This window comes from Oncorhynchus clarkii, chromosome 16, assembly GCF_045791955.1.
Source record: "Oncorhynchus clarkii lewisi isolate Uvic-CL-2024 chromosome 16, UVic_Ocla_1.0, whole genome shotgun sequence".
NCBI classification, from domain to species: Eukaryota; Metazoa; Chordata; class Actinopteri; order Salmoniformes; family Salmonidae; genus Oncorhynchus; species Oncorhynchus clarkii.
In genome coordinates this window covers 50,511,365-50,526,759 of record NC_092162.1, presented here as the reverse complement: position 1 = coordinate 50,526,759, position 15,395 = coordinate 50,511,365, and the positions used below count along the sequence as shown (strand labels likewise).

General features: G+C 43.2%; 1 protein-coding gene across 1 annotated transcript; it reads right to left on the bottom strand.

Annotated features, from left to right (window-relative positions):
- Positions 1-6,127: 6,127 nt before the first annotated feature.
- Positions 6,128-15,080, bottom strand: LOC139367338 (tubulin tyrosine ligase-like family, member 10). Its single transcript, XM_071105544.1, has 12 exons — positions 14,786-15,080; positions 14,043-14,205; positions 13,809-13,927; positions 13,473-13,593; positions 13,087-13,172; positions 12,024-12,028; positions 9,429-9,601; positions 8,561-8,732; positions 7,877-8,017; positions 7,553-7,669; positions 7,339-7,432; positions 6,128-7,023 (listed from the first exon to the last, which is right to left on the bottom strand). The coding sequence occupies exons 1-12, from the start codon at positions 15,078-15,080 to the stop codon at positions 6,188-6,190; spliced, it is 2,322 nt and encodes a 773-aa protein (XP_070961645.1). The 3' UTR covers positions 6,128-6,187.
- Between the last annotated feature and the right edge of the window lie 315 nt (positions 15,081-15,395).

Genomic DNA, 15,395 nt, shown 5'->3' with positions numbered 1-15,395 from the left:
CCTTCCTGTCAGTTTGCACGCAGAGAGCCATGCAACTTCCTCAGTGGCCTTTTCACTTTGACGGTGTCACAGAGCAAATTTTAGTTTTTCCGAAGCCTGTCTGCTTTCCCTTTGGAGAATCATGCAGATGACGCAATTGATGGCAGACCAATTGAGAAACAAGAGACGCTGTTGACTATTGTTGAAATAATCCTCCTGTTTACATGTGCAGTGCTTAATAAGTACAGAGGCATGATAATTATGTGTTTCACAGCTGAAAGACAAAGGGCTGCAGTCATAACAACAAGCCACAGCTTCAACACAGTTGTGCGGTGTGTTGTGTTGTAGTTGTTGTTTGTACAGTTGGATTGGTGTGGGCACTGTTGGATTGGTGTGGGCAATTCCACAATAACAGAGTGATGCTGAGACACAGATTTTCCACTTTAAAAAGTATATGGACACCCCTTGAAATTAGTGGATTTGTCCATTTCAGCCACACCCATTACTGCAGGTGTATAAAATCGAACACACAGCCATGCAATCTCCATACACAAACATTGGCAGTAGAATGACTCGTACTGAAGAGCTCAGTGACTTTCAACGTGGCACCGTCATAGGATGCCACCTTCCAAAAAGCCAGTTTGTCAAATTTCTAGAGCTGCTAGAGCTGCCCTGGTCAACTGTAAGTGCTGTGAAGTGGAAACATCTAGGAGCAACAACAGCTCAACCGCGAAGTGGTAGGCCACAAAAGCTCACAGAACGAGACCACCGAGTGCTGAAGTGCGTAGCTTGTGAAAATTGTCTGTCCTCGGTTGCAACACTCACTACCGAGTTCCAAAATGCCTCTGGAATTAACGTCAGCACAGTAACTGTTCATCAGGAGCTTAATGAAATGGGTTTCCATGGCCGAGCAGCTGCATACAAGCCTAAGATCACAATGCCAAGCGTCGGCAGGAGTGGTGTAAAGCTCGCCTCCATTGGACGCTGAAGCAGTGGAAACGCATTCTCTGGAGTGACGAATCACGCTACAGCATCAGGCCATCCGACGGACAAATCTGGGTTTGGCAGATGCCAGGAGAAAGCTACCTGCCTAAAGTTTGGTGGAGGAAGAATAATGGTCTGGGGCTGTTTTTCATGGTTCGGACTAGGCCCCTTAGTTCCAATGAAGGGAAATATTAACGCTACAGCATACAATGATATTCTAGATTTGTGAAAACAGTTTGGGGAGGGTTCTTTCCTGTTTCAGCATGACAATGCCCCCCATGCACAAGGCGAGGGCCATACAGAAATGGTTTGTTGAGATTGGTGTGGAAGAACTTGACTGTCCTGCTTACAGAGCCCTGGCCTCAATCCCATCGAACACCTTTGGGATGAATTAGAACGTTGACTGCGAGCCAGGCCTAATCGCCAAACATCAGTGCCCCAACTCACTGATGTTATTTTGGCTGGATGGAAGTAAGTCCCCACAGCAATGTTCCAACATCTAGTAGAAAGCCTTCCCAGAAGACAGGAGACTGTTAAAGCAGCGCAGGGGGGACCAACATAATGCAAATGGTTTTGGAATGAGATGTTCGATGAGCAGGTGTCCACATGCTTTGGGTCATGTAGTGAATGCCAAACAATATAAAATGTTTGCAAAGTTAAACAAAACTCAAACTCGAATCAAATCAAACGTTATTTGTTACATGTGCTAAATACAACCGGTGTAGACCTTACAGTGTTAAGAAAAAAATTAAATATGTGTTAAGTAAAAAATGTAAAATAGAAAATAAAAGTTACAAATAATTAAACAGCAGCAGTAAAATAACAAGCAAGGCTATATACAGGGGGTACCGGTACAGAGTCAATGTGCGGGGGCACCGGTTATTTGAGGTAATATGTACATGTAGTTAGAGTTAAAATGACTATGCAGAGATTATAAACAGAGAGTAGCAGCAGCGTAAAAGAGGGGTCTGGGTAGCCCTTTGATTAGCTGTTCAGTAGTCTTATGGCTTGGGGGTAGAAGCTGTTAAGAAACCTTTTGGACCTCGACTTGGCGCTCCGGTACTGCTTGCCGTGCGGTAGCAGAGAGAACAGTTTATGACTAGGGTGGCTGGAGTCTTTGACAATTTTCAGGGCGGCCTTCCTCTGACACTGCCTGATATACAGGTCTTGGATGTACTGATGTACTGGGCCGTACGCACTACCCTCTGTAGTGCCTTGCAGTCGAATGCCAAGCAGTTGCCATACCAGGCAGTGATGCAACCAGTCATGTTCTTGATGGTGCAGCTGTAGAACCATCTGAGGAGCTAAGGACCCATGCCAAATCTTTTCAGAATAGGCTTTGTCGTGCCCTCTTCGCAACTGTCTTAGTGTGTTTGGACCATGATAGTTTGTTGGTGATGTGGACACCAAAGAACTTGAAGCTCTCAACCTGCTCCACTACTGCCCCGTCGATAACAATGGGGGCATGCTTGGTCCTCCTTTTCCTGTTGTCCACAACCATCTCCTTTGTCTTGATCACGTTGAGGGAGAGGTTGTTGTCCTGACACCCCACGACCAGGTCTCTGACCTCCTCCCTATATAGGCTCTCATCATTGTGTCTCTCTGTTGTGTCATCGGCAAACTTGATGATGATGTTGGAGTCGTGCTTGGCCAAGCAGTCATGAATGAACAGGGAGTACAGGAGGGGACTGAGCACGCACCCGTGAGGAGACCCCGTGTTGAGGATCAGTGTGGCGGATGTGTTGTTCCCTACCCTTACCACCTGGGGGCGGCCCATCAGGATGTCCAGTATCCAGTTGCAGAGGGAGGTGTTTAGTCCCAGGGTCCTTAGCTTAGTGATGAGCTTTGAGGGCACTATGGTGTTGAACGCTGAGTTGTGGTCAATGAATAGCATTCTCACATAGGTGTTCCTTTTGTCCAGGCGTGAAAGGGCAGTGTTGAGTGCAATAGAGATGGCATCATCTGTGGTTCTGTTGGGGCAGTATGCAAATTGGAGTGGGTCTAGGGTTTCTGGGATAATGGTGTGATGTGAGCCATGACCAGCCTTTCAATGCACTTCATGGCAACAGACGTAAGTGCTACGGGTCGGTATACACAAAGTATATATAAAATACACAAAGACTACTTTAAACTATTTCAATTTTTGCCTAAATAACATACCCAAATCTAACTACCTGTAGCTCAGGACCTGAAGCAAGGATATGCATATTCAAATAAAATCACATTTTATTGGTCACATTAGTTTCCAACCATGCAGTAATATCTAACAAGTAACAAGTAATCTTAGTTTCCAACAATGCAGTAATATCTAACAAGTAACAAGTAATCTAACAACTACCTTACACACACAAATATAAGGGATGAATAAGAATATGTACATATAAATATATGGATGAGCGATGGCCGTGCGGCATTGGCAAGATGCAGTAGATGGTATAGAGCAGTATATACATATGAGATGAGTGATGTAGGATATGTAAACATTATTAAAGTGGTATTATTTAAAGTGACTAATGATTGGCATAGGCAAGATGCTGTAGATGGCATACAGCATTATATACATATGAGATGAGTAATGTAAGATATGTAAACATTATTAAAGTGGCGATATTTCAGGTGACAAGTGATACCTTCATTAAGTCCATTTATTAAAGTGGCCAGAGATTTGAGTCTGCCTCTCTATGTTAGTGATGGCTGTTTAACAGACTGATGGCCTTGAGATAGAAGTTGTTTTTCAGTCTCTCGGTCCCAGCGTTGATGCACCTGTACTGACCTCGCCTTCTGGATGATAGCATGGTGAACAGGAAGTGGCTCAGGTGGTTGTTGTCCTTGATGATCTTTTTGGCCTTCCTATGACATCGGGTGCTGTAGGTGTCCTGGAGGGCAGGTAGATTGCCCCCGGTGATGCGTTGTGTAGACCGCACTACCCTCTGGAGAGCCTTGCGGTTGAGGGCAGTGCAGTTGCCGTACCAGGCGATGATACAGCTGTACCAGGCGATGATACAGGGGAGATACTCTTTTAGTTCAACAATGGTGGCCATCTTGAAGCATGTGGGGACAACAGACTGGGATAGAGATTGATTGAATATGTCCGTAAGCACACCAGCCGGCTGGTCTGCTCATGCTCTGAGGACGCGGCTAGGGATGCCGTCTGGGCCGTTAGCCTTGCGAGGGTTAACACGTTTAAATGTTTTACTCACATTGGACACGGAGAAGGACGCTTTGCTTGTTTGATTGCCATGCGGAGGGAAGGGAATAGCTGCACTGTTTGTATTCGGTCATGTTTCCAATCGCCTTGCCATGATTAAAAGCGATGGTTCGTGCTTTCAGTTTTGCGTGAATGCTGGTTAGGAAATGTTTTAATAGTCACAGTGGGTACGACATATTTGATGCACTTGCTAATAAATTCGCTCACTGAGTCAGCGTATACATCAATGTTGTTGTCTGAGGCTATCCGGAACATATCCCAGTCCACGTGATCGAAGCAATCCTGATGCATGGAATCCGATTGGTCAGACCAGTGTTGGACGGACCTGAGCACGGGTGTTTCCTGTTTTAGTTTCTGTCTATGGGCTGGGAGCAACAAAATGGAGTCATGGTCAGATTTGCCGAAGGCAGGGCAGGGGAAGGCTTTGTATGCATTGCAGAAGTTAGAGTAGCAATATTCCAGAATGCTAGCAGCCCATATCTCGCATTCAAAATGCTGATAGACTTTAGGAAGTCTAGCTCTTAAGGTTAGCTTTGTTAAAATCCCTGGCTACAATAAATTCAGCCTCAGGATGTATAGTTTCAAGTTTACATAGAGTCCAGTGAAGTTCTTTCAGGGCCGACGAGGTATCGCTTGGGGGGGATATACACGGCTGTGACTATAATCAAATATAATTATCTTGGAAGATAATATGGTCGGCATTTGATTGTAAGGAATTCTAGGTCAGGTGAACAAAAGGACTTAAGTTCCTGTATGTTGTTGTGATTACACCATGAGTCGTTAATCATAAGACATACACACCCGCCCTTCTTCTTACCAGAGAGATGATTGTTTCTGTCTGAGCGACGCATGAAGAAACCGGGTGGCTGTACCGACTCTGACAACATATTTCGAGTGAGCCATGTTTCAGTGAAACAGAGAATGTTACAATCTCTGATGTCTCTCTGGAAGGCAACTTGTGCCCTAATTTTGTCCACTTTGTTATCTAGAGATTGGACATTGGTGAGTAATATGCTCGGGAGCGGTGGATGGTGTGCTCGCCTTCTGAGTCTGACCAGTAGGTCACTCCGTCTGCCTCTCCTGCGGCGACCTCGTTGTTTTGGGTTGACCTCTGGGATAAGATCCCATGTTCAGGGTGGAGGACCGAACAAAGGATCCGCTTCGGGAAATACGTATTCCTGGTCGTAATGTTGGTAAGTTGTCATTGCTTTTATATCCAATAGTTCTTCCCGGCTGTATGTAATAACACTTGAGATTTCCTGGGCTAACAATGTAAAAAATAATACATAAACTAATACATAAAAAAACGAATAACTGAGTAGTTTTTTGAGGACCTGAAGCGAGGCGACCATCTCTGTCGGCGTCATCTTGCTGTATTCTTGATACCATTTGAAAGGAAACACTCTGTAGAAGTTTGTGGAAATGTGAAAATAATGTACTAGAATATAACATATTAGATCTGGTAAAAGCTAATACAAAGAAAAAAAATATTTGTTTTTTTGCTCCCATTGAAACACAAGAGAAAGGCCATGATGTACTATTCCAGGTTAGGCTCAATTTAAATTTTTGGCCACTAGATGGCAGCAGTGTATGTGCAAAGTTTTAGACTGGTTTAATGAACCATTGCATTTCTGTTCAAAATTTAGTATCAAGATTACCTAACTTTGCAATCATGGTTTTTTGTTTATAATACATTTCAAGTAAAAAATCTTAGTCTCAGTATTACACTGGTACCGTAGATTTGCCCGTGTGCTATTTCACCAGTTGTCATACTGTTGTGCAATTGCATTTTTGAAGCCACCTCAAACATTTCAAGCATCAAAAGACAGAATCATCTGGGTTTTTTCAGGGGATAAATATACTTTATTCATTTAAAATATTCTGTAATAAAAAGCTGAGTAGGATTCCTTTCATGGCGAGGTTCCAACCTCACCCATGCATATTGTTACCCACAAACCAAAATGATTAACGTTAAGCCTATACTTTGACAGGTGTGAGTGTCTCAGTATGAGTATATCACAGCTCTTCCCTGTGCTCTTTGTCCTCTTTCTCTTCCTTGGCTGTACTCTGTGTGTCTACACCGGGCTCCTGGCCTCCCCCTCCCTCCTGTTCCCCTTCCTTGTCCTGTTTGTCTGTCCACACAGGGCTGCTGGTGCCGGGCTTGGCCAGGCGGAACTGTGTGGGCCTCAGGGAGTAGCAGAAGGGTTGTTCCTGGTCGGGGTGGCAGGCTTTGGTGCCCCGCAGGCGTCTCACAGAGAAGCGTGAGCCCTCAGTCAGAGCCGGGGTGGACAGGGACATGAAGGTATCCTTCACACACAGGAGATCTGAGGGCTTGCGATGTTCTGAGTTCCCCGATCGCCGCTGCCAGGTGCACTTGCTGAGCCGGAGCTCCACGCGGGCTTGGGCTGGCTTGAGGGGCCGAGGACTGGGTTTGTGGGTGGGATGGGGTCTGGGGGCCCCTGCTGGGCCTGTGAGTCGGTTGGGACCGGTCTGCAGGAATGGATCATTGTGTGTAGTGACAGGGGCAGGATGGTCAGTGGCATCATTGCCAGTCAGGGGTACCAAGACAGCCATCATGGCTACAGGAGAAAATGTGTTTTCACTCACTGACTTCTCCCGAGACACTGATGCTACAGACTCGGTCTTCTGAGTCCTACTGGTGGTGAAGGGCATTTGGGTGGAGGCACTCTTTGGGTGCTGGGCTTGGAGGGGTACTGCTGTTTTGCTCCTGCGGCTGAGAACAGGGACATGGGCAGTCTCGCCATCATACAGTAGCACAAAGTCCCTCTGACTGGCCAGTGGCAGCAGCTTCAGTCCACAGCGACACTTGTTGAAGATCTCCAGAGTCAGATCTACAGGAGATAAGGCATAAGGCTGTAAGGGCTGACTAACCTACAGCTGGGTAGTAGCTATCACATATCAGGCTATTTTCAACTCTCCAATAGAAAAACAGAGAGAAGCCACACACAGGCAAACTAACAAATTAAAAGGGAACTGGCGACACATCATCTCGTTATCTTGAATTACAAAGACAAAAAAAGTATTTCCGAACTGAGCTTATTTCTGAGATCAGTTGCATTTGAGGATATCTTGTCAAATTCTTGAGGTAATATCATAGTCCAACAGAACTAATTAAGCCAGTCATGTGAACAGTAGTATGTGCTCACCCAAAGTTTCCACAACAGTGCTGGGAATCACTTCCTTCAGGGCCTCACAGTTGGTGTGGAGGGCTGGGTTACAGTTCATCTCCAACAGCCACACCTAGATGAGGACAGACAAAGGCACAGCAAGCACATCAACTGTTAGTTTGACCAACCGCTCACAAATACTTTGAAACTCACACACACTTTACATTAAAAACCAATGAGGTGTTTTGCCGACCTTAAAGTCATCGTCAATCATGAAATCACAGCCAATCAGGTCAAAGTACCCCAGTTTACGATCTAGCTTGGCTTTCACAGCGAAGAAACACTGGATCATGATCTGCTGCATTCGCTTCTAATGAATGGATAACAGACATAAGGTAAGACAAACAGACAGACAGACAGACACAAAGGTGTGGGTGGAGAGGATGTCATTTGTAGTCTCTCCCAGGAGTAAAATCACATCACTTAACTATAAATTACACCAATGATGCTTTCATAATTGGTCCCTGAAGGGTTAACTTAACCATGATGTAAACCTAAAAAAAACTATAAAACTCACGGCGAAAGCGCCAAGCACCCAGTCCCTAGGCAGGCCCTTGGCAACACTGAGCTTGTCATTGACGTAGGTGTTGAATCGATCCATGGACCAGACGGTCTCCTCCTTCAGCACGCTGTAGAGAGGGTTCTTCTTCTGCATGTACTGTGGGGAAACAAAAGGGGGACCAGGATACACATGAATGGCCAGAGAGAGGAGTTGTTACAGAGCCAACAGTTTGAGACTTGATTGGTACCATTATTTTATGACCTGGTTTCTGGTCTATTTTCATGCAGTATCCTATGTAGATGCATCTGTTGACAACCTGATTCTGAAATAGTAATACTCTGCTTATATCACTAAACTTGCAGGTCAGAGGAGCAGGTTGATATTTATTGTCATGAGTTGTCCTGGAGCAGAATTTAGCATTTTCCCTTTAGACAGGCCAACTGCAACATCAAAATTGCCTATATTGTAAAGATTCATTATTTTTTATTTTACTTTTTGTCTTCATTGAAGGTTAGGGTTAGACATTAGGGTTAACAGTGTGGTTAAGGTTAGAGTTAGAGTTTGGTTTAAAATCAGCTAGTGACCACTCTGCAGAGCTGCCTCCAGAACAAGATTCATGACAAAAAAAAACACTATCCTGCTCAGGGGAGGTAAAATAATTTTGTAAACCAAGAAAGAGAAGCATATTTTTCTACTAACCTGATTGGTCAAATGGGAAGAAAGGTTGGGGGAGTTGGGGTCATAAAGGTCACAGGTCAAGCGCACGTAACCATGGCGAAAAAATACCATGTAGGGTGAGGTGCAGGCAATGAGGAAATAGGAGCGCACATCAAACTTTCTCCCCTTTAAGAGCAGAGGGTTCTGGACATACCTGAGGAAACATTAGATATACATTATAATCCACTTGGCTGATCTAGGATCGTCCCCGCTGTCCAAATAATCGTATTCATTATGATAAGGAAAAACGGATCCTAGATCAGCATGCATACTCTTTCTGAATACCGGCCCAGAGCCTTGTCGCAATAGATACAAGGCTGAGAACGTCACGAAAACAATGCGCACGCTTCATTGTTATTGATACCATGTCTTGTTTGAGGTTTTTTGATGTTTCTTCTATGCCAAATGTCTCAAATTCATGAGCTAGCTAACCAACAACTGTAACGATGTATTTGAGAGATGAGGTGCTCTATGTGAAACTTTATTTATATATAGTTTACATGTTGTCAACAATCTATGCCAACACCGTCTGTTTTGCCGCATAGTTGCGCACGCGTCGGTTTTGTTGCTAATAAACCAACCCGTCTTTAGTACATCGCTCTTTTAAAAACAGATCTTGAATTCCCTCTGTTGGTAGAAATGTAATAATATATCCAATTCGTCAACTGAATATGGCAGACAATGGCAGTTTTGCAATTCATGGAGAATTACTACAGTATAACCACATCGAATAAAATCAGAATTATAGAATGTATTTGATGATAATATAATCTGCTATTCCTTTTGGTTTTGCAGACACAGTACTGAACGTTCTTATAAAGTAGTGTTCACAGCCCTAGTGTTCACCCACTGCTGCACGATGCGTGCCTGGGGCAAGCGAAAAGGCAGCGTCCTGTTGCACTGGCTCTCTGCGATGTTCTGCAGCTTGAGTCTGAAGGCCGAGACGTCTTCCTGGCTCCTCAGGAGGAAGATGCCTCGCCCCTGGTTGAGGCCCGTGGGCTTACAGATCCACATGCTTGTCTCCTCATCACACATACCTAGCAACGCAACATGGTCTTATTAGAATATATCATGTAAACTTGAATGAAACTACTAATACGAGCAAGAGCAGTGTGCTTTCTTTTTTCGCATTATTCCCATGCTCCTGCAACAATGTGGGAATGCTTTTTAAATGTCTTATTAGAATATCTCAAAATAGTGACATTTAATAATTGTAGTTATATGTGAACTATGCAGACAAAATTGCTGACTACATTACCTACAGTACCAGTCAAAAGTTTGGACACGCCTACTCATTCAAGTTTTTTTGTTTTTTTGAACTATTTTCTACATTGTAGAATAATAGTGAAGACATCAAAACTATGAAATAACACATATGGAATCTTATAGTAACCAAAAAAGTGTTAAACAAAGAGATTCTTCAAAGTAGCGACCTGTCACGCCCTGACCATAGAGAGCTTTTTATTCTCTATGTTGGTTAGGTCGGGGTGGGTCATCTAGGTGATTTATATTTCTATGTTGGCCTGTCTCTGATTAGGGATCATATTTAGGCAGCCATTGCCCCTTTTGTGTTTTGTGGGATCTTGACTATGGATAGTTGCCTGTTAGCACTATTATTAGCTTCACGTTTCACTTTGAGAGTTATTGTATTGGTTTTCCTGTGAGTTTCACTCAGAAATAAAAAGATGTGGAACCCAGATCACGCTGCGCTTTGGTCCAGTTATTATAATGTTTGTGACACGACCCTTTGCCTTGATGACAGCTTTGCACATTCTTGGCATTCTCTCAACCAGCTTCATGAGGTAATCACCTGTAATGCATTTCAATTAACAGGTGTGCCTTGTTAAAAGTTCATTTGTAGAATTTCTTTCCATCTTAATGTGTTAGGGCTAATCAGTTGTGTTGTGACACGGTAGTGGTGGCATACAGAGATTGCCCTATTTGGTAAAAGACAGAGTCCATATTATGGCAAGATCAGCTAAAATAAGCAAATAGAAATGACAGTCCGTCATTGCTTTAAGACATGAAGTTCAGTCAATCCAGAAAATTTCAAGAACTTTGAAAGTTTCTTGAAGTGCAGTCAGAAAAACCATCAAGCGCTATGATAAAACTGACACTCATGAGGACCGCCACCGGGAAGGAAGACCCAGGTTTGCAACTGCTGCAGAGGATAAGTTCATTAGAGTCACCAACCTCAGAAATTGCAGCCCAAATAAATGCTTCCCAGAATTTAAGTAACAGACACATCTCAACATCAACTGTTCAGAGGAGACTGAGTGAATCAGGTCTTCATGGTCAAATTGCTGCAAAGAAACCAATACTAAAGGACACCAAAAAGAATAGACTTGCTTGGACCAAGATGAGTCCAAATTTGAGATTTTTGGTTTCAACCACCGTGTCTTTGTGAGATGCAGAGTAAATGAACAGATGATAGGGGTGGCAGGTAACCTAGTGGTTAGAGAGTTGGACTAGTAACCAAAAGGTTGCAAGATCAAGTCCCCGAGCTGACAAGGTAAAAATCTGTTATTTTGCCCCCGAACAAGGCAGTTAACCCACTGTTTCTAGGCCGTCATTGAAAATAAGAATTTGTTCTTAACTGACTTGCCTAGTTAAATAAAGGTCAAATAAAATAAAATCTCTGCATGTGTGGTTCCCACCGTGAAGCATGGAGGAGGAGGTGGGATGGTGTGGGGATGCTTTGCTGGTGACACTATCTGTGATTTATTTAGAATTCAAGGCACACTTAACCAGCATGGCTACCAGAGCATTCTGCAGCGATACAGCATCCCATCTGGTTTGCGCTTAGTGGGACTATCATTTGTTTTTCAACAAGACCATGACCCAACACACCTCCAGGTTGTGTAAGGGCAATTTGTCCAAGAGATGAGAGTGATGGAGTGCTGCATCAGATGTCCTGGCCTCCACAATTACCCAACCTCAACCCAATTGATAAGGTCAGGGATGAGTTTGACCGTGGAGTGAAGGAAAGCAGCCAACAAGTGCTCAGCACTCAACTCCTTCAAGACTGTTGGAAAAGCTTTCCAGGTGAAGCTGGTTGAGAGAATCCCAAGAGTGTGCAAAGCTGTCATCAAGGCAAAGGGGGGCTGCTTTGAAGAATATAAAATATTAAATTATATTTAGATTTGTTTAACACTTTTTTGGTTACTACATGATTCCATATGTGTTTTTTCATAGCTTTGATGTCTTCACCATTATTCTACAATGTAGAAAACAGTAATAAATCAATGAAAACCCATGAATAAGTTGGTGTGTCCAAACTTTTCACTGGTACTGTATGTGTCACAATAATTAGTTATTTATGTCACAAAGCAGACTAAACCTTATTGTTGTCATTATGCATGTTATATTTCACCTGATTGTTGTAATTTTGCCGTAGGCTTGAGAGATGCTGTTTCAATTTATAATATGCAGATGTATCATTGACATCCTCTTAACTTAAAGGAACAATTATAGGATTTTCAAGAAGCAAAGTGGCACTTGCCACACCTTCATGATGATGCATTTTGCATCATCATGATGATGTGGCAAGTGGCACTTTGCTTCTTGAAAGTCCAACATCCTGAAAACTTGACTGCTGACATGCAAACATTTGGGGTCTGTATTAACAATGGACTAATGAAAAAATACCAAAATATAGTTTTTGAGTGGATTTATCCTTTAACTTTTAGAATTAAAGGTACTATTAACTTCATGATGATACACATTGCAAGTTATACTGCATCCTTCTTCTATGGCAGCTGAGTCATAAGTCTACTTGTGCTATTGGTGTGGGAGAACTGGGAGAACTGACTGTGTCATAGTTTCTTCTTCAACACTTCTGCCTCTTTAACAAACCTAACTGCAGAAGGTGAAATTAACAGGTTTTAAAATGCCTTGAGGCCAATACCTAAAGCTTAATAAAGAGCAGTGATACTAGCAAGAGCAGTGTGCAGGTTTCTTCTTTTTTTTCCTCATGTTGTTCAACTGTTACCATGCACCTGCAACAACGATAGCTCAGATGTGTGAGTGCCTTTTGAATTTTGAAATGAACAGCTTTGAAATGAGGTGAAGAGCAATGGTGGAAGGCCTGCTACAGTGAGGCGGTAGCCACTGTTGAAGGACTGTGGGTGTCATGGCTTTTCACTACATGTCTCTCAGACATGCCCTCTGCCAACATTTCTCTATAGCAACACAACAGGTTTCTTTTGTGATTTTATCACAATAGCCTACTGGGAACTGAAGTGCTGTACCTTAACGTTCCATCATAAAAATAAATAAATAATAATATATTCAAATCGCCAGGACAACTATTGTGTCACACATCTGTCAGTTACGCATTATTTATTTTCATTGTCTTTGCCTTCATTGTCTTTTCCATGAAGCACAAGTTGCTTTTTCAACTGTAGCCCCCTACAGAATCTTGTTGAACCTGTATTGTAGTGTGCTGCTAGTATTGACATGTTATCATGTTACTGGAGGCGTTGTATTTGACTTAGGCCAATTTTTACCTTCCTGCTGGGCAAAGAAAGCCTCTCTCTCATCTCTCATGTCCATGCGGAAGGTGGTGGGGAAAAACTCCTCAATTTTCAACCTCCTACAAGGCAGAGAAGTATTGCCATTAGATGAAAGGTCACTGTATTACTTAAAGGGATAGTCCACTTTTTAAAAGTGTTATCTTATTTTCAATACTGGATTTAAAACGGATGCAGGAAAATCAATACCCTAGTGAAGTAAAAAAATAAATAAAGGGAACTAACATAAGTTATTATAGAAGTAGCCATTAGATGATGCAACCATTGGAAGTAGACATTAGTAACTACTATATAGAGATACAGTATTTTACAGGACTATAATGTGAGAGGTCTATGCACCTTCTTTGTCTCAGATGCCTCACCTCAGTCCCCGACCGTGGTTGACCTTGCTGCTGAAGCGGTCATACTCCCTAAGGCTGCTAAGGAGGCCGATCTTAGTGGTCAGCACCTTGTTGTTGGGGATCTGGTAAAGGAGCTGTTCACCTACGACATGATGACATATTAAAAACCATTCTCCTTCATATAGTCATTTTATATCTGTTGTCTTCTACAAAAGAGACAAGATTTCAAACACTGAACCCAGATATATATTTGCCACTTATTATGAAATATTCAAGACTGAATTAACATTTTATGTAACTGTAACTGTATTGATACCTCTGTGGAGTGAACCATATGAGCTTGTATAGTACAGTTACCTTCTTTGAAATTGTAATAGGTGACTGGGGATTTGATCTCGCACCACTTGAGTTTAAAGTCTTCTCTAGTCTTGTCGTAGATCCGTTGCCATCCTCTGCTCTCACAATAGGAGGTTACTCTACATTGAATAAAAGTAGTCAATACAAAAAAATGGCTACACTCAACAGATTGAATTAAGGCCTAAGTTGAATTGTCTTATCATTTCACTTCATTGGAATAGGGGAGGGACTTACATAGAGGCTCCGTTCCCTCCTCCAAAGAAGAAGAAAGACCGGGGGCCCCTGGGCTCCTCTGTCCGCCTGTCCCTCTCCCTTTCTGGATACGGTAGTAACACCACCCCCCTGGGGGAAGACCTCCTCCTGCTCCCACTGAAGCACTGCTCTTCCAGACACACACCTGCCGCACCCAGAGATATGGATTAAAACACACACTCATACACACACGCACAAACACACACACACACACACACACACACACACACACACACACACACACACACACACACACACACACACACACACACACACACACACACACACACACACACACACACACACACAAGTAAACACACACATGCGTACACTCGTACAGAACATGCACGCTTACACACTTGAACTGCTGAGTGCCAAATTCTATTCAAAAAGTGTCAATATGTACTGTAACTAAAATGGTGGCAACTCTAGATAGGAAAGTCTTGTTTACTAAACCATAAGAAATAATATTGCTTTCATCAGCTTTGTAGTTCCTGAGTGCTGATTTTGAACATTCCTTTTCATTTCAGTATTCTAGCTTTTCTTTTATCTTTGTTCACTAAAGAATATAAGAACTGTTCATCACTGTATGACTAACCGGTCGTTTATATGCCTCTCCTGTTACTTATTATCGGAAAACTTTAACAGACAAATTCGATTTTTAGAACCTGATGAGAAAAAAACTTGAATTGAACCACCAGAATACCACCATTCTCCACACACACCTGGCCCTCCATCCTCCCCGCTCCTCCGTGCTGCAGACGTCCCCTGGTTACCTCTGAGACCTGTCTGTGGGTCCTCCTGCAGTTGGCCTACCCCTTCACTGGGTTCTGATGTCACTTCCTGTATCTTGTTGTTGTCGGCCAGGGACCCGCTGTCTCCCACCTCCTCCTCCTGTGTCCCTCTCTGGCTCTGTCTCTCCTGGGGCGTGTTGTCTCCACAGGCCAGCTGAGCTTCTGGGAGCCCTCTCACCCCTGTCTCGCCCTGAGGGCAGGGCTCAACCAAGTTCTCAGATGACATCACTTGCCACTGATGCTGACCCAGATCGTGGGAGTAGTGGAGTACTGTAACAGGAGTTTTTCCATTGAGAATGGCACCCGGACCGTACCGCCCTTCTCCTTCTCGCAGTCTGTGACACCCCCCCCTGTTCAAGATTGGAGACAGGAGTTAGCTGACTCATGCTGCACTTCAGCATGCACTCAGTACTAACTGGAGTGTGAAACTAAAGCTATGGATAAGATTCAAAAGGATGGCTGTTTAATTGTAGTTTCTTGCATGTCTGTTATTCTATTTTTTATTGAGAAATATATTTTTTTAAATGTACTCACAAAATGC

Excerpts from the sequence above, each read along its gene's own strand:
- LOC139367338 (XM_071105544.1), bottom strand. The coding sequence starts at position 15,080 with ATGTCATCTGAGAACTTGGTTGAGCCCTGCCCTCAGGGCGAGACAGGG. Across the intron at positions 13,173-13,472 it reads AACCACGGTCGGGGACTGAG|GAGGTTGAAAATTGAGGAGT; the intron begins GTGAGGCATCTG and ends TCTGCCTTGTAG. Across the intron at positions 8,018-8,560 it reads CTTCCCATTTGACCAATCAG|TACATGCAGAAGAAGAACCC; the intron begins GTTAGTAGAAAA and ends GTTTCCCCACAG.